Source organism: Schistocerca americana, chromosome 6, assembly GCF_021461395.2.
Source record: "Schistocerca americana isolate TAMUIC-IGC-003095 chromosome 6, iqSchAmer2.1, whole genome shotgun sequence".
Classification (NCBI taxonomy): domain Eukaryota; kingdom Metazoa; phylum Arthropoda; class Insecta; order Orthoptera; family Acrididae; genus Schistocerca; species Schistocerca americana.
The window spans coordinates 77,200,949-77,226,507 of NC_060124.1; the positions used below are offsets into that span (position 1 = coordinate 77,200,949).

Here is a 25,559-nt window from a genome sequence, read left to right on the forward strand (position 1 = left end):
ATGACAATAAGTAAGAACACAGTATGAGAATGAATGTCTGCTGCACAGTGCTTATAATGAAGAGGCTCCAGAGGACAGTGCAGTGGATTCTGTGCTGTGTGTACAACTCAAGTGGCCTACCACAGGCAGCTTCTGGTGGCCAGCCTGTGGAGATGCTGTTGGTGGAACATCCTAAGTGTAGCATGCCCGCAGTTCAGTGCCGCAGTGTGTATCCAGGTATTATGTACAGAGTCATAGCATTAATCATATGCAATAGATTGCTTTGCAAACTGAACAGAAAGATTGTGATCATGTTGAAGGCGGTGTCACACTTTGACTTATTTTCTTTCCTGAACCTCATAGTAGATAACATAAGTAAAACAATTTCCTTTTATACGTTTTTAATTACAAGTTGTACAAAGAAAATTTCAGTTGATTTATATAATACATGATATTTATTTCTTTACTATGAATGTAATACTGTCTAGGAAATTAGGAAACAGTCTTGTTTATAGAATGATGGAAATGCCACAGATTTGACCAGCAAGTGGGTTACAAATTGATAGATGTATTTAGAATTGTTGAGTGCTAAACAGTGTGGTCATCAGCACCATGTTCTTATAAAAATCACAACAATAAAAGGTCATGAGGACAGATATTTAATTTATCCTGCTTTTTGTTACACAAATCAGGTACATTCTGAAAACAATGTTTAGGAAGAAGACTTATTTTATCACATGAATTATAGTACTAGTAAAAAATACTGAGGAAAAGCATATACAGTTACTGTACACTGATTAGACAGATGTTAAAATGGAAAAATATCTTCAATAGAAAATTGTCATATCTTTCCAGCAGTCTCTTCCCAAGTTAAGAGGAAGTACAGCTATAAAAGTTAGTTCCAAACATTCTATATAGCAAAATTGTTGTAAGTATAAAAAGAATTAAAAATGAATAGTTTATGAGGATTCATTTCTTGTGTTTACAATTTTGCCTAATATAGCGAGCATGTTAGCTTATTCCAAAATAATATATTACACTCAGGTCATCATTTAAAAAAGTGCATTAAATCTAGTGTCACACAACATGTTTTGCAAAAATAAATATTAGAGACAATGTCCGTCTGTTCCAGATCTTAATTTTTTCTGCTACAAGTAGCCTTGCAGCAAATATGTACATAACTGTTCTTACAAACAACCTAGAACACCAATAGCAGTGCACATTGTCCACTTTATATGATATAAAGCGTCTGATGCTTCTGGCATTCCCCATTCACCCAAAAATTATTCATGGTTGCCTCTTGCATTCATTCTCTTCACAAAGAAGAAACAAAGTACATTAGTATTCTTCATCTAGATTTATGTAGCCTAATTTTCAAGGTCACAAACAGTGTCAGTTGTAGTATCACTAGCCACGTAACAAGGCCACATATATCCATCCAGTAATCACTATGGGCCATCCCCATGTTTTCAAGAAACTTGGAGGGATCCTTGTAATAGCAGTATATTTCTGAACACACAAGATTCTTCCGTCCAAATCCATAAATGCACAACACAATTGCCTCAAATCCATATCTGAAGAGACTTAAATAAGTCAGAGGCACAAAATATGATGGTATATCGTCCAGCCTCATAAAGAAACCAGAGAAAAGGAACATTGGAATTGTTACTGCAGCCAGTATAAATGTTCCAAGCTGTAGGGAAGAAAAATATCATTAAATATAACAGAAGCACCTTATATTAAATCTACTGGCTCAAAAAATAATTTGCTTTCATATAAACTTAACATATTGTAGACATTATACATTAGCACTACTACTGACTTCCCAAGCATAACAACAACAACAGCAACGATAATAAAACAACAACAATAATAATAATAATATAAATGCAGCTCAAATGAAACTTAGATGTTCAATAAAAAGCAGAAAAGTGAGCAAGAATTTTGGGAGCTGACAATAGTAATATTAATGGCCTGAAAATAGTCAAGTCATTGAAAAATCAAACAATGGAAACTTTGGGTAGGAATATCAACAATGTAGGAAAAGACAGATTGCTACTTACCATAAAGAAGACAGGTCAAGTTGTAGACAGGCACAATTAAAAGACAGTCACATGTAGCTTTCGGCCACAGCCTTCATGAGTAAAAAACACACACACGACCGCCAAAGCCAGCGTCTCAGCCTGGAGATGCTGGAGTTGGCGGTTGCGTGTGCATGAGGTGTGCTTGCTTGTGTGTGTGTCTCTTACTGATGAATACTGTGGCCAAAAGTTGTAGGTGAGTGACTTTTAACTGTGCCTGTTCACAACTTGAAATGTCTTCTTTACGGTAAATAAAATAGTAAGGGCAACTTGAACTGGAAGAAGCATATTACTAAGCTTCTCTAACAATAAAGTTCAGCCTGTTTCGCTATTTGTATAATCACTAGTATTGGTAATAAATTGATCAGCCTCCTAAAGTACTTTGCATATTTCCACTCAATAATGTCTTATGGAATAGTTTTCTGGGGTAACTCACCACTTAGACGTAAAGTATTGATTGCACAAAAGAGAGCAGTGAGAATAATTAGTGGTGTTCACCCAGGGATGTCATGTAGGCACCTATTCAAGGAGTTAGGTATTTTAACTGCACCATCAGATTACATATACTCACTAATGAAATTTGTTATTAATAATCCATCTCAATTTGCGAAGAACAGTGATGCTCATACATACAACACTAGAGGGAATGACCTTTCTTATCCATTATTGAAGCTGTCAGTTGCCCAAAAAGGAGTACATTATTGAGCAACAAAAATCTTTGATTATTTGCCCAACAACATAAAGTGTCTGGCAGTTAGCAGATCAAGTTTTAAATCTAGCTTAAAATCATTTCTTTTGGACAACTCCTTCTATTCCATGGACGAGTTTCTGTTTCAGAACTGGTAATAATAATAATAATAATAATAATAATAATAATAATAATAATAAAATTTGTACCTCTAAATGTAGTTGCATGTGTAGAACTAAAAATTTCAGTAATATTAATATTAGCACTATTCATGCGTGTGTGTGTATATATATCTAAAAACAAAGATGATGTAACTTACCAAATGAAAGCGTTGGCATGTTGATAGACATACAAACAAACACAAACACACACACAAAATTCAAGCTTTCGCAACCAACAGTTGCTTCATCGGGAAAGAGGGAAGGAGAGGGAAAGATGAAAGGATGTGGGTTTTAAGGGAGAGGGTAAGGAGTCATTCCAATCCCGGGAGTGGAAAGACTTACCTTAGGGGGAAAAAAGGACAAGTATACACTCGCGCACACACACATATCCATCCGCACATATACAGACACAAGCAATAATGTAACATGACTTGTTCCACATCATATTGATAAAACAATCATGAAAATGATGTACAGAACACAACATAACTAAATTAAACTACAGACAAATGCTGGGATTACATCTTCAAGAAGGCTATGGGCAATTCTTTTCTCCATACTTGTCTAAGATTGCTACATTTTTGCCCCAACTATGTTAGCTTCTTTAGCTTGGCAGGCAAGTGATTTCTTTTCCAGTATTTCCAGAAGTTTCTCAGATGCATTTTTCATGCGAATGTAATTTTTTGGCAGTGTTGTTGTAGTTAGGTATAAGTACAACATGACTGGTAAGCTGAACATGTCTTTCTTCCATGGAAGCAGTAACAACTTGAAACAATATTTAAGGAACATTCACCAGGAACAAAGAACTGGGGCAATACATGCAGAGAACGGAAGCCAAACATAGCTTGGCTAGCCTTAAATAGGCATGCATGGCCTTTTGAAAGTAAATGCATACATCACTACAAGTGTCATATGGTGTGAGCTAGTGAACACTCTTACTTGAGGAATCTGTGTCAGGATATTAAACTGAGTGATCATGTGACCGTGGACACAGTGTTTACAGGTTTTGCCATGGTAAGACAAGTTGATTTGAATTTTAAATGATTGTGCCTTACTATGTGTTATTAGAATATGCAAGTCAGATATTTTATTACCTGCATGTGAGAAGTGAAAGTTGTAAATGTGGCATATGAATTCATGAACACTATTTAGCTGATTTGCTTTCTGATCACTAATTATAAGAAGCAAAGTTAAAAAACTGCTTTTATCATTTTCAAATTCTGATTTCATCTCTTTAATTACTGAAAAGAGTGGAAATGCAGAGTCAATATTTGTGAGTTTATACAGTGCATGGTAAAATGGAGGAGCAGACTAGGATGACAAGGCAGAACAAAAAAAAGATGAATATGTGGGGGAGAGTGTGTGAGTGTATGATGAACAAAGTTAGGCCCTGAGACATGGTGGATACAGCTGTGCAGCAGGGGCTTAGCAGAAATAGTGGCGAGGAGTTTTACGGGATGGAAGGAAGTGATGCAAGGACAAATACTATCTATGTAACTCAAAGAAATTGGTTTTGGGGAAATGGACCCAGATGGCACGTGTTGCGAAGCAGCCATTGAAGTCGACCATACAGTGCTTGGCAGTGGGTTACACTAATGGACTGTCAACTCTGCTCTTGGCTGCAGTTTGCCAGTGACCATTAATTTGGGTGGACAGATGGTTGGTGATCATATCAACATAAAATGATGTACAGAAATTGCAGTAGAGCTGGTTTATGATACAACTGCTTTCGGGTTGGCAGGTGTCCTTGCCTCTTATACAATAGTATATGACTGTGATGGAATTCGAATAGGATGTGCAGAATGGATGTATCAGACAGGTATTGCACCTTTGTCTTTCGTAGGAGTAGATCTATGTGGCAAGAGATTAGGAGTGGTTGTGGGGTACGGATATTGTGCAGATTGAGTGAGTGCTGGAATACCACTTTGGGAGGGATGGGAAGGTTTGCGATATGAAGTTCGTTGTTTCCAGGGACATTGGTAAATAGTTAAAGGCATGGAGGAGGATATTGTTCACCTGTTCCAGTGCAGGATGACATTATGTGGTGAAAGTATGCTCTTTTGCAGCTGGTTTGGGGATAGTCAGAGGTTTATGGGTACACATGGACATCATCATCATCATCATCATCATCATCATCATCATCAGCCAGTTCTATCACTTAATGGTGTGGCCTCTTTGAGCCAATGTGTAACAAAGCATCCCAGTAAGATCTTCCATTTCTTCTGATCCCGAGCTTCTTGTTGCCAATTGAATCCCACTGTCTTCCTTATATCTCTGTCCCTTGTGTCTGGTGGTATTCCTCTAGGTCTTTTTTTGTAAATTGGGCTCCAGTCTAGGACTTGTTTAAATCATCTACCATCTTTTGTTCGAGCAACATGACCAGCCCACTGCCATTTCAATGCATTCACTCCTTCCATTATGTTGGTGACCTTCATTGTTCGTCTTATTTCAACTGCTCTCTTCCTGTCTTTTTTCATGTAACCCAACATTGATCTTTCCATTCCTCTTTATGCTACTGTTAGCTTCCTAACAATGAACTCATTTAATGTGCATGTTTAGCAGCCATACATTACTACTGGCAATATACATTGGTCAAAAATAGATTTCTTCAGCTCAACTGACATTTTAGATTGAAGAGTGCACCCCATAAGCTTGCCAGCCCATTTTAATTCATCATAATATTTCTGGTTTTAAATCTCCTTTCATGTTTATCAGTTGACCCAGATAGATATATTCTGTGACTCTTTGGAGTTGTGTACTTCCAACTGATATACTTCTCTCTGTGTCCATTCATTGATCATTATCTTGGTTTTATCAATACTAGTTTTTAGTCCAACTTCAGAGCACACTAATGCAAGTTCGTAAACTAATACTTGAAGTTCTTCTATGTCATTTGCAAATAGGACAATATCATCTGCAAATCTCAAGTTGTTCAGTCTTTTTCAGAGATCTTGAATTCCCTTTTCTACCCAATTCAATTTAGAAATGGCTTTTTCTAAGGCTGCTGAAAATAGTTTGGGAGACGTAGAATCACCTAGCTTTACACCCTTTTCAATGGGAAATTCATTAGCATCTTCAGCAACACTCACAATGGCTGTGGAGGTTTTGTGCATGTTATGTAAGATTTTGATATAGCCCTGTTCTACTCCTTGTTCTTTTAGAGCCACACAAAATAGCTGAGTGATTGATCGAATCAAAGGCCATTTCAACGTCTATAAAAGCAATGCAAAGGGGTAGATGGTACTCATTTCTTCTACTAATTATTTCCCATGGCATGAAGATATGGTCAACTGTGCTAAATCCGGATCAGAAACCAGCTTGCTCAATGGGTTGAGCCTGGTCGAGTGTAGTGCTCAATCTGGTAGTCAAGATCCTAGTGAAAACTTTGTACACTATGGGGAGTAAGCTGATATTAGAATTAGTTTGGCTTTGTTCCAGTCTCTTGGTAATGTTTCACAGTGCAAACAACCTGACAATATCTTAGCTAAATGCTTTATGGATTCTTCATCCACCAGCTTTAGAACATCAACTGGGAGGTCATCACCACCTGGAACAGTCCCTTTTTCATATTGTCAATTGCATGTTTGACTTCTGATGGGAGTATTTCTGGAATTTGGGAGACAGTAGCATCCAATTTGTTTAGGATCAAGGTATCATCATGGATTTTATGGTATAGGTTATTATAGAAATTTCCAATATATTCAAGTATTTTTTTCTTGTCTGTAATTCAGCCTTGACCTGTGTCTAAAGCTATTAGCTGTTTCCTTCCAATCATAAGCATTCAATTGGCTTTCTTCAAACTAGATTTATTCTCAAGACTGGCTTTTAGGTGTCTTCTTCATACATCTTGATGTCATCTTTCATACTCTTTCTTAGAGCTTTGCATAGCTCTACATATTCTATCTTGTCTTTATCTGTATCAACTTTCATTCTTCTTCTCTTGTCCATCAAACCTGTTGTTTTATTTGTCATTTTCTTGGATTGGTTTTGAGATTTAATGAGCCACGCACTTCTCCAGCTTTTGTAATTAGTACCTTTGATACTTCTTCTGCTTCACATTCTTTTAATTTCCTCTGAATTCTTTCTTGAAATTCCTCTTTCTATTCAAGATTTTTGAAATTTAAAATTTTATTTTTTTGTTCAATTAGTTTAAATATTTCATATTTTGTATTAAATTCAAACCTTGCTCTTACTAATTGATGATCACTTTAATGTTTTGAGGCCTATTGGTGAGAATGATGTCTACCTCGTTTTTCACTTCAAAGTAAGGACTCCTCAAAGTCCATTTGCGACTTGGGTGCTTCTTGAAAAACGTATTCATAATAGGTGTTTTCATGCATTCTGCAAATTGTACCAACCTCTCACGTCTATCATTTCTTTCATCTATTCCATATTTACCAATAACTGAATCACCTTCTTTGTTTGTTCCAACTTTGGCATTTAGGTCTCCAATTATGAATTTATAAAAACAATCTCTGCCTTTCTCATAGGTTTCCTTCAGACATCCACAGAAAGATTCTCTCTCTTCATCTGAGTGAGTAGACGTAGGTGCATATGCTTGAACTATTTGTATCTTATACCTGTCCAATATTTTAGGACCAAGCATGCAGTTCTGTTCGAAATTCCTTCTAACACTGTTATCTTGTTGACAATGGTTTTGTTTACTAAAAATTCAACTCCATTTAATTTTCCATTTGGTTCTCCACAGAGATTTCCTGAATTCAAGCAAAGGCAGTTTTTGACTTTATGGCACACTTCACTAAAACCAATGATGTCCCAGTTAATTTTCTCTAGTTCCTCTTCTATTTCTGTTAATCTGTCATCTCCCACTAGTGTATTACAATTGTACATACATATTTGAAGCCATTGCTTCTCTCATTTTGTAGACTTAGGATTTTGTGACACTAAAGCAACTTCCACCTGGAGATCCGAACATGGGGCTATTTTAACTCCAAAACATTTTGCCTTGTTCTCACACATCATGACTCAAAGGTGAGAAGCATAATTGCCATGCTTGCTTCAGAAGGGATTGGTGATATAACTTTACAGGCTGCCCCTAACATGGGGTACAGATGGCTTTGGCAGGCCACTCCTTTAGAGTACAGACGCTGCCTATGCATGAGAAGTATAGGTTGGAAAATGGAAGATCCCTAGCCTTTGAAACCTAATAGTGTCAGAGTTGGAAAAGAACAAAAGTTGGCCAAGGATGGTCAGATAGGAAAGATAAAAGTGAGGAGTCTGGCATAAGTGAGTGGAAGCAATGCCAGGACTCAGCTCGGGCCCCATGGTCACCAGCCATGTACTCACTACGTGTGAGTCTCCTGGGGGAGCACATGGATATAGGTTGAGATATGTGTCTGTAGACTTACTCTGGGGGCAGTGTCTGTCTGTGAAGGCCTTAGTAAGACCTACAGCAATCAAGCAAGGGAGTTCTCATCACCGCATACTAGACTTCATGGAAACAATTTTTTTCTTTGTTTTGGGATGATACCTATCAAAAGGTAAGCACTGTTAATGGTTAATTGGTTTCATACGGGCAGAGCTATGGGTGGAGCCACCAGAGAGGTGGAAGTCAACATCCAGGGATATGCAGATTGGGTTGAGGACCAGGTGCACTGAATGGGAGTGAATATGTTGAGGCTGAGGAGGAATGAGGATAGGTTGTCTTGGCTCTGGGTCCAGGACAGTTTTATTAATGAACCTGAACCAGACGTGGGATTTGAAATTTTGGATGGCTTTGATGGTTTTCTCTCCATACCCCACAAACAAGATGGTACACAAGGATGCCATATAGGTGCCCAGCTGCAGATTTGTTGGTATATATTCCTCTCAAAGGTGTGATGATGTATTAATTAATGTATAAGGACTGAAGTATCCCAATGACCACCCAATTTACTCAGTATCCTGATCCACCATTATCCCACACCCACTCTCAACCCCTTTCCATATCGGTCACACCCCTGTGGAGATCCAGGTGCAATAACTGTCTGATACACTCACCCAGCAGATTCTGTTCCTGTCCCATCACTGGCTTAGCCTATCCTATCACAGGCAGTAATAACAGTCATGTCAAACATCAGATCTTCTGTAATTTCTGCGTGGGATTTTATATGGGCATGACCACAAAGCAGTTCTCCACTTGAATAAATGACAACTCTCAAACTCTGGAAAAGAGCAGAGTTGACTGCTCAGTAGCAGAACATGCTGCTGAGTGCAACATACTCACAACCCATACCATCTGGATCCTTCCCCCAACAAGAAGTTCTCTGAATTACGTAGACACAAGCTATTCTTGAAATACATCATTTGGTCTCGTAATCCTCATGCCCTCAATCTCCAAAAGCCCCCCTGCCCCATGCCCGCCTACATCAAGCCTCAGGACCCTAACTTCACTCATCCTGCACTCACACCCTCTTCCCCACAGTCTCATCTTTTTCTATTCTGTCTCACCCTTCCAATCCACTGCACCATGCTATCATGCACTGCATTACCCCACCGACGTCAATGCTTTTGCCATGTTCGTATCCCACGCACTTGCTGCCTCTCACTCCAAACCCTTAGACACCCTTCCCCAACACTCCCAGTCTCTGCTTCCTCTCTCCCCTCATCCACACCACCCAACACATTCTCTCCCCAGTTGCACTACAGACCTACAGGTCCAGCACTAAGAAATCAGCACTGTGTGCTCTATGGCTTGATAAATGAAAGCTAGCAAAGATTTCAGTCTTGTTTATGTGCCTATCAACGATTCAACAGCTCCAGTATTCAGTGAGTTTTTGCCTTCAATCCAAATGCTATATATTACAAAATTTCATGATCATAACTGGTCAATAACTAAAGAAGCCCTGCGAGAAGAGAGGAAAGGAGTTTGTTACCCTGTGAACACTGAAGTCACCACAAAAAAATGGATCAAATGGCTCTGAGCACTATGGGACTTAATATCTATGGTCTTCAGCCCCTAGAACTTAGAACTACTTAAACCTAACTAACCAAAGGACATCACACAATACCCAGTCATCACGAGGCAGAGAAAATCCCTGACCCCGCCGGGAATCGAACCCGGGAACCTGGACGCGGGAAGCGAAGTCACCACAGTCAAAGCAGTACCGTACCTTGAGTTGGTCAAGTGTTTGGCATCAACTGTGGTACTTAGGAACAAAAACAGTGTATTGTGACAAAACTTTGATTCATCACTGTACATTCAATTTAACTGACTTTGGTGTTAGCATTTCTGGCTCTACATTTCATCTCTCTTCATTAATTAATATATGATGAAATCAGAATTTCAAAGCAATGAAGTGGTTTGTTTAAACTCTGTGTATTACAATGACTTGTCAGAAAGGAAAATCAGCAAAATAGTGTTTATGAATTCAGATATCACTTCTACAACTCCTACTCCTCACATAATGGTAAGACAAATTTCTTATTTGCACTTTGTAATGACCAACATTAAAAAATGTTAAAGACAAAATCATTTACAATTTAAATCAATTTGGCTTAATGTAGTAAAATGTGCACATGCTGTGTTCACAACAGCATGTGTCCGCTTGCTTTGATGTGCTGGTATAGGCACTTGACCAAAACTGCTAGCTAGCACACACAACAGGACAACACCAAAAAATTACACAGGTATGCAAAATCCATCCAAGAAATTTCTGAAAATGCTGCAAGGAAATCCATTTCTGCCAAGCCAAATTAAATCAAATCTAAAATTTGAATCCGCAGAAAGTAACAGTTGAGCCTCTTTAATCATAGGTAAGGAAGGTAGAGGGAGGGAGGAAGGGTGGAGAGAGGGGGGAGAGAGAGAGAGAGAGAGAGAGAGAGAGAGGGGGGGGGGGATAGGTTTCTTTTCGGGGGGGGGGGGGGGAGGAATGGCACATGGAATGGTGTGGAAAACAAACATTGAAAACCTAACATTAAAGTCATTATGGTACGTTAATATTCAGTACCTCACACATCTTAAAATATGCAATAAAAACACTCTCACAGATAACAATTGTATTTCAATGCTGAACAAAAACTGTATTTTATTTTTCAGGTTGGCATCCTTACCTGTATATTGCAAATTGCACCTGCAACTAGTCCAAGAGTTTGAGCAATCATTGTCATCAACATGCAAACCAAAAGGAACATATAGATTCTCTGGTGGTCATATGGTTGTCCCGTCATGAAGTATGCTATCAGTACAAAACAAGCGGGACACAGTACCTGTTTGTACAATCAAAAAAATTAATCAGTATTTCATTGACACACCTTTCAAACATAGTAATGTAAATTAATAATCTCATAGCAGCTGGGGGGCAAAAAATTAACTTTTTATTGAATTTGAGAAACTTCCCAGTTTCTTGGTTTACTTCTGACAGAAGTTTGTTGAAGACCTCTTGGAACCACACACCAAAATAGCCCTCTTCCCCTCATCTGAACCTAAGACAATGAAGCAAAGTCTACATGAAAATTATTTTTGTGTTTTGTAATAATGCCTGTAACTCACAGTTTAAATGAAATGAATTTTCATATACTTTAAGGCTAATGGGGACCACTCACAGAAAAGCAGAAGTGTTAGAATCACGACAGGCAAACACAAAAAAGACAAAGTTTTTGGAGCATATCCTTTCTTAAACTAGAGTGCAAATACACATGTAAAACACCCACACATGCCTCTGCCCCTGCATTGTGGGGTAGTGGTTGTGTCAGGTGGAGGCAGGTAGAGGAAATGAGAGGCAGGTGTTGAGGGTTGGCAGGTAGCAGTTTGGAGGGGGGACTGCCGGTTTGCTGGCTGGGGATGTGGGAGGGAGTGGTGGCAGTTGCATGGGCTACGTATGCAATGCATGGGTGTCAGAGCAGGTGGAGAACAGTGCACAATGAATGTGACATGGAGAGCTGAATTGGGAGGGGGTGATAGGATGGAGGAAGGGGAGCTGTTAGGTGGTGGGTATAGGGACAGTTGGTTAATGGAGATTGAGGCCAGGTTGGTTCCAGGTGCTAAGGTTGTGTTGCAGGGATAATGCCTATCTGCACAGTTCAGAAAAGCTGGTAGAGGAGAAAAGAATCCGTCTCACCTGGGTCATGAAGCAGACATTGAAATGAAGCATGGTATGCTCAGTAGCATGTTGTGTCAACAGGTGGCCCATTTGTCATTGGCCACAGTATGGTGGCAGCCATTCATTCTGGTGGACAGCTGACTGGTTGTCACACTGACATAAAAGGATGTGCAGTGATTGCAGCAGAGTTCACATATGACATGGCTGCTTTCAGAGGTGGTCTGGTCTCTGATGGGATAGGATAAGCCTGTGATGGGGCTGGAGCAGGAGGTGCTGGCTGGGTGGAATGGGGCAGGTCTTGTGCCTGGGGAGGGTGTGGGAGTAGGAGTGGGGTTTTGTGCAGGATGGGTGGGCAATAGAACACCACTTTAGGAAGGGTGAGAATGATCTTGGACAGGCTGTCCTTCATTTCAGGGCATGATGACAAATAATCAGGAACTGTGGCCAGGAAACTGGCTTGGGACTTACATTAAGGAAGAAGGAGGGAAAATCAGAGGGGCATGTGGAAGGGAAGAGGAGGTGAGCAAGGAAGAGATTCCGTATCCTGTATGATGTGATGGGCAACAGTACCTACAGCAACATTAAGAAGAGAGCACTGGATCATAGAAAAAGGAGACACAAATGACCTGCTAACATGGCAGAAGACTGATGATGAATATCCTGATTTATAATACACCAAAAAATCTGTAAGTAATTCATACTGCTAACAATGTAAGCAGTTTACCATTAGTTCTAGTAATTGTCATGATGTCCGTTAATGTAAGGCTCTCCCTTATGACAGAATTTGCGGAAAATGATGTGTGAGTAAGTGAATATTCTCCACATAGTGGAGATGTTGAGGCGAAGACAGGCACAACAAAAAGACTGCTAGACAAGTAAGCTTTTTGCCAGAAGGCCTTTTCTGAATTAGACAACACACACACACACACACACACACACACACACACACACACACACACACACACATATTCATGAAAATGAAACTCACACACAAACAACCACTGTCTCTGGATCCTCTTTTTGTTGTGCCTGTCTGTGATTCAACATCTCCACTGTATGGTGAGTAGCAATCTATCTTTATTTATAATACTGTCAGTATTCCATCCTGGATTTTGATTTTTAGTGAATACTCTATTTTATTAAAATGTTCGACAATGATTCTGACTGGTTCATTTCCACAGCAGCACAGTGCTTAGTACTTGGCCTGATTGTGACCATTTGCAGTACTGTGAGTGCCAAACAGCACCAAAACCAGCTCTTCTCTGCTAGCATGGCAATTACATGACTCACTATTGCTTCCTATAAAATCCTTCCTACCAATCTTCACAGTTTCCAACTACATACCAGTGGAAGAATCCTGGAGATACTAAAAGGTATCAGATAGATTATATAATGGTAAGACAGAGACTTAGGAACCAGGTTTTAAATTGTAAGACATTTCCAGGGGCAGATGTGGATTCTGACCACAATCTATTGGTTATGAACTGTGGATTGAAACTGAAGAAACTGCAAAAAGGTGGGAATTTAAGGAGATGGGACCTGGATAAACTGAAAAAACCAGAGGTTGTACAGAGTTTCAGGGAGAGCATAAGGGAACAATTGACAGGAATGGGGGAAAGAAATACAGTAGAAGACGAATGGGTAGCTCTGAGGGATGAAGTAGTGAAGGCAGCAGAGGATCAAGTAGGTAAAAAGACGAGGGATAATAAAAATCCTTGGGTAACAGAAGAAATATTAAATTTAATTGATGAAAGGAGAAAATATAAAAATGCAGGAAATGAAGCAGGCAAAAAGGAATACAAACGTCTCAAAAATGAGATCGACAGGAAGTGCAAAATGGCTAAGCAGGGATGGCTAGAGTACAAATGTAAGGATGTAGAGGCTTGTCTCACTAGGGGTAAGATAGATACTGCCTACAGGAAAATTAAAGAGACCTTTCAAGACAAGAGAACCACTTGTATGAATATCAAGAGCTCAGATGGCAACCCAGTTCTAAGCAAAGAAGGGAAGGCAGAAAGGTGGAAGGAGTATACAGAGGGTTTATACAAGGGCGATGTACTTGAGGACAATATTATGGAAATGGAAGAGGATGTAGATGAAGATGAAATGGGAGATAAGATACTGCGTGAAGAGTTTGACAGAGCACTGAAAGACCTGAGTCGAAACAAGGCCCCGGGAGTAGACAACATTCCATTAGAACTACTGATGGCCTTGGGAGAACCAGTCATGACAAAACTCTACCATCTGGTGAGCAAGATGTATGAGACAGGCGAAATACCCTCAGACTTCAAGAAGAATATAATAATTCCAATCCCAAAGAAAGCAGGTGTTGACAGATGTGAAAATTACCGAACTATCAGTTTAATAAGTCACAGCTGCAAAATACTAACGCGAATTCTTTACAGACGAATGGAAAAACTGGTAGAAGCAGACCTTGGGGAGGATCAGTTTGAATTCCGTAGAAATGTTGGAACACGTGAGGCAATACTAACCTTACGACTTAGAAGAAAGATTAAGAAAAGGCAAACCTACATTTCTAGCATTTGTAGACTTAGAGAAAGCTTTTGACAACGTTAACTGGAATAATCTCTTTCAAATTCTGAAGGTGGCAGGGGTAAAACACAGGGAGCGAAAGGCTATTTACAATTTGTACAGAAACCAGATGGCACTTATAAGAGTCGAGGGGCATGAAAGGGAAGCAGTGGTTGGGAAAGGAGTGAGACAGGGTTGTAGCCTCTCCCCGATGTTATTCAATCTGTATATTGAGCAAGCAGTAATGGAAACAAAAGAAAGATTCAGAGTAGGTATTAAAATTCATGGAGAAGAAGTAAAAACTTTGAGGTTCTCCGATGACATTGTAATTCTGTCAGAGATAGCAAAGGACTTGGAAGGGCAGTTGAACGGAATGGACAGTGTCTTGAAAGGAGGATATAAGATGAACATCAACAAAAGCAAAACGAGGATAGTGGAATGTAGTCAAATTAAATCGGGTGATACTGAGGGGGTAAGATTAGGAAATGAGACACTTAAAGTAGTAAAGGAGTTTTGCTATTTAGGGAGTAAAATAACTGATGATGGTCGAAGTAGAGAGGATATAAAATGTAGACTGGCAATGGCAAGGAAATCGTTTCTGAAGAAGAGAAATTTGTTAACATCGAGTATAGATTTAAGTGTCAGGAAGTCATTTCTGAAAGTATTTGTGTGGAGTGTAGCCATGTATGGAAGTGAAACATGGACGATAACCAGTTTGGACAAGAAGAGAATAGAAGCTTTCGAAATGTGGTGCTACAGAAGAATGCTGAAGATAAGGTGGGTAGATCACGTAACTAATGAGGAGGTATTGAATAGGATTGGGGAGAAGAGAAGTTTGTGGCACAACTTGACTAGAAGAAGGAATCGGTTGGTAGGACATGTTTTGAGGCATCAAGGGATCACAAATTTAGCATTGGAGGACAGCGTGGAGGGTAAAAATCGTAGAGGGAGACCAAGAGATGAATACACTAAGCAGATTCAGAAGGATGTAGGTTGCAGTAGGTACTGGGAGATGAAGAAGCTTGCACAGGATAGAGTAGCATGGAGAGCTGCATCAAACCAGTCTCAGGACTGAAGACCACAACAACAACAACCAGTGGACTGCATCAGGTGCAATGGGCAAGGGGATGAAGGATATGAAGAGCAAGAGTGAGGGCTGGGGAAGGGTGGCTGATAGATGGGAGTAAGATGTAGCTGGTACATGGAACAGGAATATGGCACCAAAGAGCTCAGTTTCGTCCAGGCAGGAAAAGTTACATACAGTGCACAATGACACAGAGGAGTGAATTGAGAGGGTGGAGATACAAGGAGCATTCAAAAATTAATGCAACATTTTTTTTAAGTAGGTTGGTTTTATTCTAGATTCCAATATACCATATTATCCCCCACTCTTTTCATTGCAAAACCCCTTTTTCAACATTATTTATGTTCAATGTGGCAGCCTTAAGCCATCTTACTGGGAGGGCCTGTATGCCTGCATGGTCCACCCTGCTGGCCAAGAGCCAATTTCTTGCTGCATCAGTAGCTTCACCACCATCCATGTACTGTTTCCCATGGAATGCATCCAACATTCTGCAGATGGTCCTTCGTTGCTCTTTATACTCTTCTGTTCAGTGGCGAGGAACTCATTGGGCACACTCCTTTGAGTACCAAACTGATGGTGAGCGTGTCAGCACTATCAGCAGAGACATACCCTTGAGCTGTGGGATGTTTGATTGTGTTCCACTGATCACCTCAAATGAGAGTGTCCACATGTTCCAACAGTGCAGGAGGCACAGCTATGTGCAGATGGCCAGTATTTGGGAGATCAGACAGGTTTGCACAATCTTAGTGTGACGGTGACAGACGCCTCGCCTAACAACTCACTGTACTTTTGTTCTATGCCAGATCTCTATAGACATTCTGCAAGCACCTGTGAATACCTGCAGTGCTCTGGTTTTCTGTTCCATCTAAAGAAAATGGCAGCTGTGTGGTTGGAATGCACCTCAGTTACAGATGCCATTTTGAAGGTTTTGTATAGTGCTTCCACCTATTGGAACTTCATGAAGCATTAAGGGCTAAAGCGAAAATATTCCACAATTTTCCACAACAAATTATGCATTTTATCAACCAAAATTGGCTGAAGTAAAAAATGTATTGCTTCATTTATTGAGTGCCTCTCTTAAAACAGAAGAAGAGAGAGGGTGTATGAGTACAATGAGTGAAATGGGGGTTGTGGGGATAGGAATGGAGGTGGGATTAAGGGGGAGGGGTAGTGTAGATTGAGACTAGGAGGACTGATGGCCAAAGGATGTGTTGAAAGGACAACTCCCATTTACGTAAATCAGAGAAGCAGGTGTTGGAGACGGGTGGAGGTGTGATCCACATGTTGCAGCTTGTGAAGCCGTGACTGAAGTCAAGCATGCTGTGTTCAGAAGTATGTTCTACCACTGGATGGCTACAGTTGAGCATTGGGCTACAGGTTGGGAATGCCATCTTCATTTACATATATACTCCACAAGCCACCATGTGGTGCCTCATGCAAGGTGCCTTGTATCACTGCTTGTCTTTCTCTTGCCTTTTCTGCTTGCAAGTGGAATGAGAAAAAAGCAACTGTCTATATGCTTCTGCATGAGCCCAGATTCCTCTTATCTTGTCTTCATAGTTGTTACTTGAAAGGTATGATGGTGACAGTAGAATCACTCAGCAGTCTGTTCCAAATGCTGGTTGTCTTGACAAATTCAATAGTATTTCATGAAAAGAACTTTTGTTCCTTCCAGGGTTTCCCATTAAAATTCGTGGAGCACTTCCATAATAAGCACAAATTTCATAATATTTGCCAATTGACTGAACTTACCAGTAACAAATGTAACAGCACACTTCTGAATTGCTTCACTGTTTTAGTATCCTCACCAAAGTCTGTCATCAGGTAAAGGGGACACATTTGTGATGACTGCCCAGAGCTGTTTGGTTTCCTGTCCATACCATGGGCAGTGTGAACTTCGTGTCAGCAAGACCCTCTGGTGGTGTAAGGAGAAAAGTGTGAACATTTTCTTCATCCAGCTGTGTTGATCTCTACAAGGCTTTCCAATTGTTGATGTTACTTTTGTGCACAGTTACTCACTTACTTTTGGTTTCCCTCTCAATTTGCTACTGTTGATTTGTTTGTATGCTGTTGATGATTCTTGGTTTTTCATGTTTTTTGATTACTCTTGGTTTGTCCTTTCCTTCCTTGTGTATGGTTTTTGCTGTCAATCACTTGGTCCTTTCAGCCACTCTCCATGTTCTCAGTAACCAACATGTGGCACTCTCCCACCTGAACTGTACATTACTAAAGTGATGATGATACTGACTCTTGCATGAAAATAAGACTGTAATGATGGATCAGAATTTCTGTGGCTTTGGCATCTCAAATAACACTGCAGGAACGGATGTGACTGCAACAGCTACATCAGATCGAATGCAGGAATTGTTCAAGCAAAATGCAGAACTGATATAAAAGATGAACATGTAGCCAGCAGCACAAGCACAAGTGAGACAGCCTTTACCACTGCACCTCACCATTCACTTTATCTGACAATACCATAGAGAAGTGGGAAAACTGTCTGCCTCAATTTATGCTGTATTGCAAGGTAAGAGACATATCACATCCTGCAGTCAGAGTGATTTGTTGCTTAGCAGCAGCAACAGCAACAGCAGTAGTAGTAGTAGCAGTAGTTTGTCTGAGATTGTGCAAAAGCTGCGCTCATGCATAGACCCTCAGATATTACATTTTAACAAGTTGTGCAATTTACTGAGGCAGCGTTCCTGCCACCAAATGCGATGAGATTACAATTTAACCAATAAGGGAAGTTTAATGCTCAGTCTAATGCACACTGTATGACAGAATTGCCAGTGCTCACCTAGAAATGCAAGTCTGCATGTACTAGTTGTGATGTGTCATATGCTGATTCTTTAATTGCAGACATAGTTGTAAGATTAGCACTGGACAAGGAGATCAAGAGTAGTTCTATGGAATCATCAGTCCCTCAGTTAAAGTCAACTGCAAATATTGCCTAAATGCTTATGCTGTCTGCAGCAGCTCAAAAAGCATTTTCAGATAATTAGCAAATAGCTCTGCTCTCCACTACATGTTGACAAGTTAGTCCCCCAGGTGGCAATCAGGGTGCAACTTCTAAGCAGGGAAGTGTTTCTTGCTCTCAAGTAGATTTCAGTAGATTTAGTAAATAGATAATAAGAAAAATCCTTCTGCTGCATCAAACATTTCATCAGGAAGGAGGTTTACACATAATGTTTCCTTTCTGTATTTGCAGTAGTTCGTGGATGCAGCTCCACCTTGCTTTTGTTCAGACTGCTGGACATATCATGATCATCACCAGTGTCCACATTTTTTTAACACATGCAATACATTTCTCAAGCAAGGACACTTGGCAGTAGTGTGCCAGGGCAGGAGAACAGCACATCAGGCTGATGCACCAGTTTGCCAACACAATGTAGCTGGCAAAACCTGACAATGAGTTTCAGAACCTAACTGAGCAGCAGTGTCTGCCTCATCTCCAATGTTGACAGCACAGTCAGGTGCCTAATAAACTCCTGATTGAGTACCAAAAGCGTTATGACCCATTCCAGGTTGACATGGGGCGAGCAGTTTCTTTGATTAACTAGGAAACCTATCAGCATTTGGGCTCCCCTGCCTGCAGCCACCACAGCAGCAGGTTATTTCATACAGCCAGCAAAATATTCCTCTGAGAGAGCAAAATATGTATGGGCAAAATACAAGAATGAGGTTATTTCGTATAGGCAGCAAAAGATTCCTTAGAGATGGCAAATTACCATATGGGCAAAATACAAGAATGTGGAATGACAAACCACCTTCTTGGTCTATGTTCTAGGTGCAGTCCCTGAATTGGTTTCAGAGTATTGGGTAAGGTAAATCTCGTGTTAAGCCCAGGCCCATTCCATGATAGAGAATCATTATTAGAGATTTATGAGTAGTTATTTCAGTCTACCATGGGTAGGACTAAAGAATTTGAACTCAAATTTCACTCAAGCAGTCCTCTGTGCCTAAATTTTGTCATGCAGTATTTGGGGCATAGCTTAAGCATCATAGGGATCATGCCTACTGACGGCTTCAAAAAACTTGAGGGAATTTCAGTATTTCCTGGGGAATACAATGTTCACTCTCCAGGAAGTTCAGCTCATGCATTCATTGAACCATTTGAGAAAGAAAGGCATTCCATTTGTTTGGCCTCAAAAGTGTCACAAAGCATTTTTGCAGTTGAGAAACTCTAGAGGTTGACTCTGTGCTTAATAACAGTTACACCAGGCAACTTCCTGCTCTCTGTAACTGATGTGTCTCAATATGGCATTGGAGCCATTTTGTCACATATGAATGCGATGGCACAGAGCAACCAATAGCTTTGGTGTGCAAGACACCCCTGAAGGCAAAGCAAAATTATTCACAAATGGAGAAGTAGCCACTGAAAATTGTTTGTGGTGTTAAAAGGTTCCACATTTTCCTATACCAGAATAAGTTTCAGTTATCACAGATCACAGGCCCCCACCCCTATTTATCTTTGGTTCACATTCTATCCTTTCAGATAAAATGGCACAGAATTTGCAATGTTGGACATTGTTCTTAAGCAATTATCATTGTGACATTCATTTGGTCTCACCATACAGCATGCAAATGCTTATGCATTATCACACCTCCTCATTGGCTTCAATGTTGAATCTGACCACCAGGAAGCAGTGTGTTTTATGCACCATGCCTTGCGAGGTTTCTCAATCACCACTCGAGGAATAGCAGCAGCTACTAGTCAGACTCCTTCCTGCATAGAGTACGTCAGTGGTGCAAAGTGTTTGGCCAGAGTGCTTCCCCGAAGGATCAGACCCAGAGTTCCAAAATTATATAGGCTTAATGTTGTTCAGAGAGTAGTGTCATCTACTGAGGATGCTGAATGTTGCACTGTGTCTGCATCCTTCAGTTACCACACATATCACATCCTTCAGTTACCACACATACCCCACTGGAGGATGTTGAGGATGAAAGCTTTAGCTCAATGTGATGTTTACCGGCCAGTGATAGACAGCACAGTTCAGCACACAGTGCATACATGTCAGACTCATATTCACAACCAACTGCTCCAGCACAAAATTTTTCACCATGGTTCAGTATGGGCACACAAGCTTTGCCGGCCATTTTCAGGGAGCAATATGGTTGCTGATGGTAGATGCACTCTCCGATTCTCCTTATGACATGTGAGTTGCTTCTACAACTGCATGTGCTAAAATCAAATCTCTAGTTACAATTTTTGCCATAGAGGGAGCACATCACACCTTAGTATCCAACAGATCCAAGTTCATTTAGGCAGGATTTTAGAGAGTGGAATACAGATCTGACCATTGCCCCTTTGTACCCAGCTTCAAACTCAGTCAACAGAGCGAGTGATCAGAACAATAAAGGCACAAATTTGGAAAGCACTGGTATTGGGTTCCTGCTGAAGAAGCCTTAACAATATTTCTCGCAACATACTAGGCCACTCCAGTTAACAGACAAATCCTGGCTGAGGTACTGCACAGGCAGGGGCCTGCATGTTCCAGGACCTGCTGTGACTTACACCGTGAACCATAAGCCGAATTTACACATCCCATTATCTTCAGGGTAATGCTGTGTGAGTTCACACGTTTGGCTGGAAGCCAGCTTGGGCACTGTATGATATTCTCTGTCATAAGGAATACCAAGTGTTACTCGTTGTGGCCTTACAGGATCACCTGATCCATCATTGTAACTAATTCCAGCTGTGACATACCCAGGAGCCATCTCAACTCATCAAGCCAATGCAGGGTATTTACAAGCCCAACATTCTCAGCGACCACACTTTCAGGCCTTCACTGTGGACTCCCAGTGCTCCTAGGTTCACACTCTGGCCACAGCCATAGTGCCATTACAACCTGCACCAACACCATCACTACCAGCAACAACAGCTGATGATCAAACTGGTGCAGAGCTGGCAAGCCATGGAGGTTGAGTCACTTACTCCAACAAGCAACAGCAGCTTATGATCAAACTGGTGCAGATCTGGCAAGCCATGGAGATTGAGTCACTTGCTCCAACACTGAAATCAGTGTCAGTATCAACATCTCAACAGCAACTGCAGCACCATGTGGACCATTTTGCAAATGAACAGGACACCAGGATGCAACAGGGAAGGAAACCTCAGAATTGTAGTTGCCACTTGAGCCACTGATAATGCTCCCATCACAATGTGCGCCCTTGCTCCAGTGGGAAAAACACATGTCTAGTCATTTTCAACCCTATGCACCTATTAATCCCCATCCAGTTGTGTTAATGTTTCTGAAGCCTTTTGATTACCAATGTTACTTTCACATACAGTTACTCACTTACTGTTGCTTCTTTCTCAGTTTGCCATTGTGGCTTTGTTTTGTACAGTGTTGAAGATGATTGGCTTTCACATTTTCAGGTTACTCTAAGTTTGTCCTTTTCGCTCTGTGCATGGTTTTTGCTTTTGATCACTTAGTTCTTGTGGCTGTTTTCTCAGTAACTGACTCCCACATGTAGGCTGGGCATGACTTAAAATGTCTTCCTTTAATCTGACCTGATGGGGCTCCCAAAGACTCAAGTATCCACGTGGACAGCTGGTCAGTGGTCATACTCACACAAAATGCCGGACAGGAATTACAGCAGAACTGGTACATGACATGACACTTTCACAGGTGGCCAATGATGCGATAGGATGCGGCTGAAATGGGATGGGCTGGATGGATATAGCAGACAGACCTTGTGCCTATGTTTTTCATAGGAGTCAGACCTAAATAGGATGGACCAAATGTTTTGTAGAATGTGTAGGCAGCAGAATACCACTTTGGGAGGATGGAAAAGATTGTGAGTAAGATGTTCCTCATTTATGGATACAATGATAAGTAGACTCCTCTCCGCACTCTCACCCTTAATCTGTTCCAAGAGTATCTTCCAACCCGCACCTCCATGTCATGGTCCACTGTGCACAACTCTCCATGTCTACAGCAGAATGAGTTCACTGGTATCACATTTCTATCCCATGGACCTACTGCCTCTCCCCTCCTTCCCCCCCCCCCCCCCCCCCAACTGCCAGCTATCATTTGCTGCAATCCTCCTTCCTCCTCTCCATGTCCCTCCTTGCTCAACAACTTTCCCCAAATATAAGCAACTCCTCTTCCTATTGGAGCCACAGTGCCAATACAATGTGATTGGCTGGAACAATGTAGCTGTGCAGCCCTGTGTGAGTGTGTTGGGGAGGGGAGGGGGTGTTGTTACCCTTACCCTTCCATTATGTGCAATTATTGCTTTATTGATTTGTGTTTTGACTTTACAAGTTGTCTTTTATTAAAGTCTGAAAGTTTGTTCAGAATGCAAATTAATTTCTGCACTACTGCTGCAGAGGCAAGGCATTGTGAAATATATCATTTGTTGGAATGCCGTAGGCTGAGAAAGGGGCTACAGATATAAAATATAAGAAAAGAGTTTTGAGTTGTCATGAATGTGATTCCACTTCTGCAATTTCTGCCCAAAAGTAATCTGCGAGAGAGCATTTTAGTAAAACAATGTATCTGAAAATGATGTTATCTAACCTAAGGGACTACATGAGGTGGAACAATTGCTTACCACTATAAAGAAACTAAAACTTTTCTGTGAATTCAGTGACTCAAGCATAGCTACTAGCCCTAGCTGTGTTCTCCAGTTATAAAGACATTGTGTGAACCATCACAAACTTCAATGACTGACCTGTTAACAAATGTTCTGCAATTATGGCGGATGACAACTCTTTCATTGTAATTTTAGTTATTTGTGCCCTATGAGTAACTTTAGTTATTTGTACACTAGGAGTCTTGCCTTCCTTATGTAAACTCATTACAAAAAACTCTGCAAACCAACCTTGCTTGCTATCTGAAGTGAACACAATATTTAAACAGTTGTTGTGTATACTGTACACTGTTATCAGATATGAGCAAATTATTTGACAATATAATCCTAAAAAGTGCATGAGACAGAGTGCTGAAGTTGTTATGTGTCATATGTCTACAATGATAGTAGTTGTTACTGTTTCTGAGCCTTTCCAGCATTAATTTTCAACTTTTATTCCTTATGCTGTAGTTTGGGAAACCAGCATATTTCTCCTGTTTATACAACATTCAGTCACATTTTATATTAATAATTTTTACAGCAGCACATAAATATTACTGTGTATTACCTGTAATGGAATATCTGAAAGCAGTTTTGCAAAGTAGTAAGATGTGAGGCAGTACCAGTTGTTCAGGTGCTCTCGTAGAAACACAGATGCTTCTAAAGGAACTGGAAAACAGAAATAATTTTTAAGTAACTTGTGTCTTTCAAAAGTTTTGATTAAAAAAATACACAATAATTTTATTTTTCTGTAAGCAGCAATATATTGCACTCCTATCTGTAGTGCTTTTCTCTTGGTTTTATGCTTGGTATTGTAAGCTATGTAGAATGAAATGATAATAATAATAATATAATAATAATAAAGATTTTATTGTCTTTAGGCCATTACAGCAATTGACAACGTCAAATGAAGTTACAATTTATAATACAGTGTGATAAGGTATTGACTACTGAAATATTTTAGCTTATATTACAATAAATGTACAGTGGGTCATCTGTTGGATTACTGCATTTTACAGTTGATATTATGCAAACTGCATGTAAAACATCCAAACTAGTGATATTACCATGCCTATGAACATGTTTCACTTTTGAAAGGAAAATGAAGTACCATTTAGTGCATAAGCTGGTTCATTAGTTTCATACATCCAGCAGTGAGTCAGCTGCCTCATCTTCATTGTGAATGATATTATAGCTATTCAAACTCATATAATGCATGTTTTTTGAAACAAAACCATATATTACTTCACCAAAACTTTTTGTTTTTTTCGCTTTTGCTTCCACAGTTGTCTTTTGAATGTCCAGGAGCAAAGCAGGACCACTTACCATCCTCCACACAAACTCCTGGAGCCTCATAGATAACATTTTCTCAAATATGTCAGCAACTGACATAGAGGTAACAAACATAGATTTAGGATTGTCTGACCACAATGCTCTCACAATTGAAATCCCTTTAAGGTCAAAGGAAGATAAAGGTGTAAATAATATTTACAAAAGAAACTTCTCTGTGGACAGCTGTCATCAGTTCATAAGTATCTCAGAAAATGAAAATTGGTTAGGTGTTATGAAACAGTCAAGTACAGATGAGGCATATAGTGTATTTGCATCGATTTATATGATGAACTTTGAGATGTGTTTTCCAAAGAAATTGACCAGAATCAAGTCTACTGGACACATAAAGTCAAGTTCTTGGATGACTCTTGGCATTAAGAAATCATGTGAAAACATGAAAAAACTGAATTCAGAGTTGAGGGAGCGTACAGATACTGATTTTATAGAATATGTAAAGAGGTATAGGAAAATATACCGCAGAGTAATTGCAAATGCAAAGTTATTAAGTAATAATATGGAAACTAAAATAGCATGGGAAATTGTGAGAAAAGAAACCGGGGTACCTATCAAAGACAAGGAAATTATTCTAAAAGATGAGGAGAATAAAATGGTAGATAAATATGTCATGCCTAATTAGATAAATAATTACTTTTTAAATGTACCCCAGACATTAAGCAGGAATTTTGGGGAGCAGATTAAGATGGAAGCACCCAAGGCAGCGAGCAGTATGATGACAGTTCCAACAAACGAAAAGGAAGTTTTAAAAGTGATTAAAAGTCTCAAGTCCAAGATGTCAGCTGGAGTAGATGATGTGCCAATAATATTAGTAAAGAAAACAGCTAATCAGATAGCGAAACCATTGGCGCACATAGGAAACTTGTCAATGGCTGAGGGTGTGTTTCCACAAAAACTGAAATTTCTAAAGTCATTCCCCTGTTTAAAAAGGGTGATAAACTTAAAATAGAAAACTACAGACCTGTCTCACTCCTCCCAACTTTCTCTAAAGTTTTAGAGATACTAATGAAATATAGAGTCACACATTATCTTAATATGCACAATCTGATAAACAGTAATCAGCGTGGA

General features: G+C 40.0%; 1 protein-coding gene across 1 annotated transcript in view; it reads right to left on the minus strand.

The window, feature by feature from the left end:
* Window positions 1-363: 363 nt before the first annotated feature.
* Window positions 364-25,559, minus strand: part of LOC124619806 (ATP-binding cassette sub-family G member 4) — a 378,218-nt gene continuing 353,022 nt past the window's right edge. The window contains exons 9-11 of the mRNA XM_047146401.1: window positions 23,713-23,813; window positions 10,962-11,117; window positions 364-1,672 (exon numbers count right to left, since the gene is read on the minus strand). Of these exons, the coding sequence (XP_047002357.1) occupies window positions 1,328-1,672; window positions 10,962-11,117; window positions 23,713-23,813 (602 nt within the window). The 3' untranslated portion in view covers window positions 364-1,327. The remainder of the gene's footprint in view (window positions 1,673-10,961; window positions 11,118-23,712; window positions 23,814-25,559) is intronic.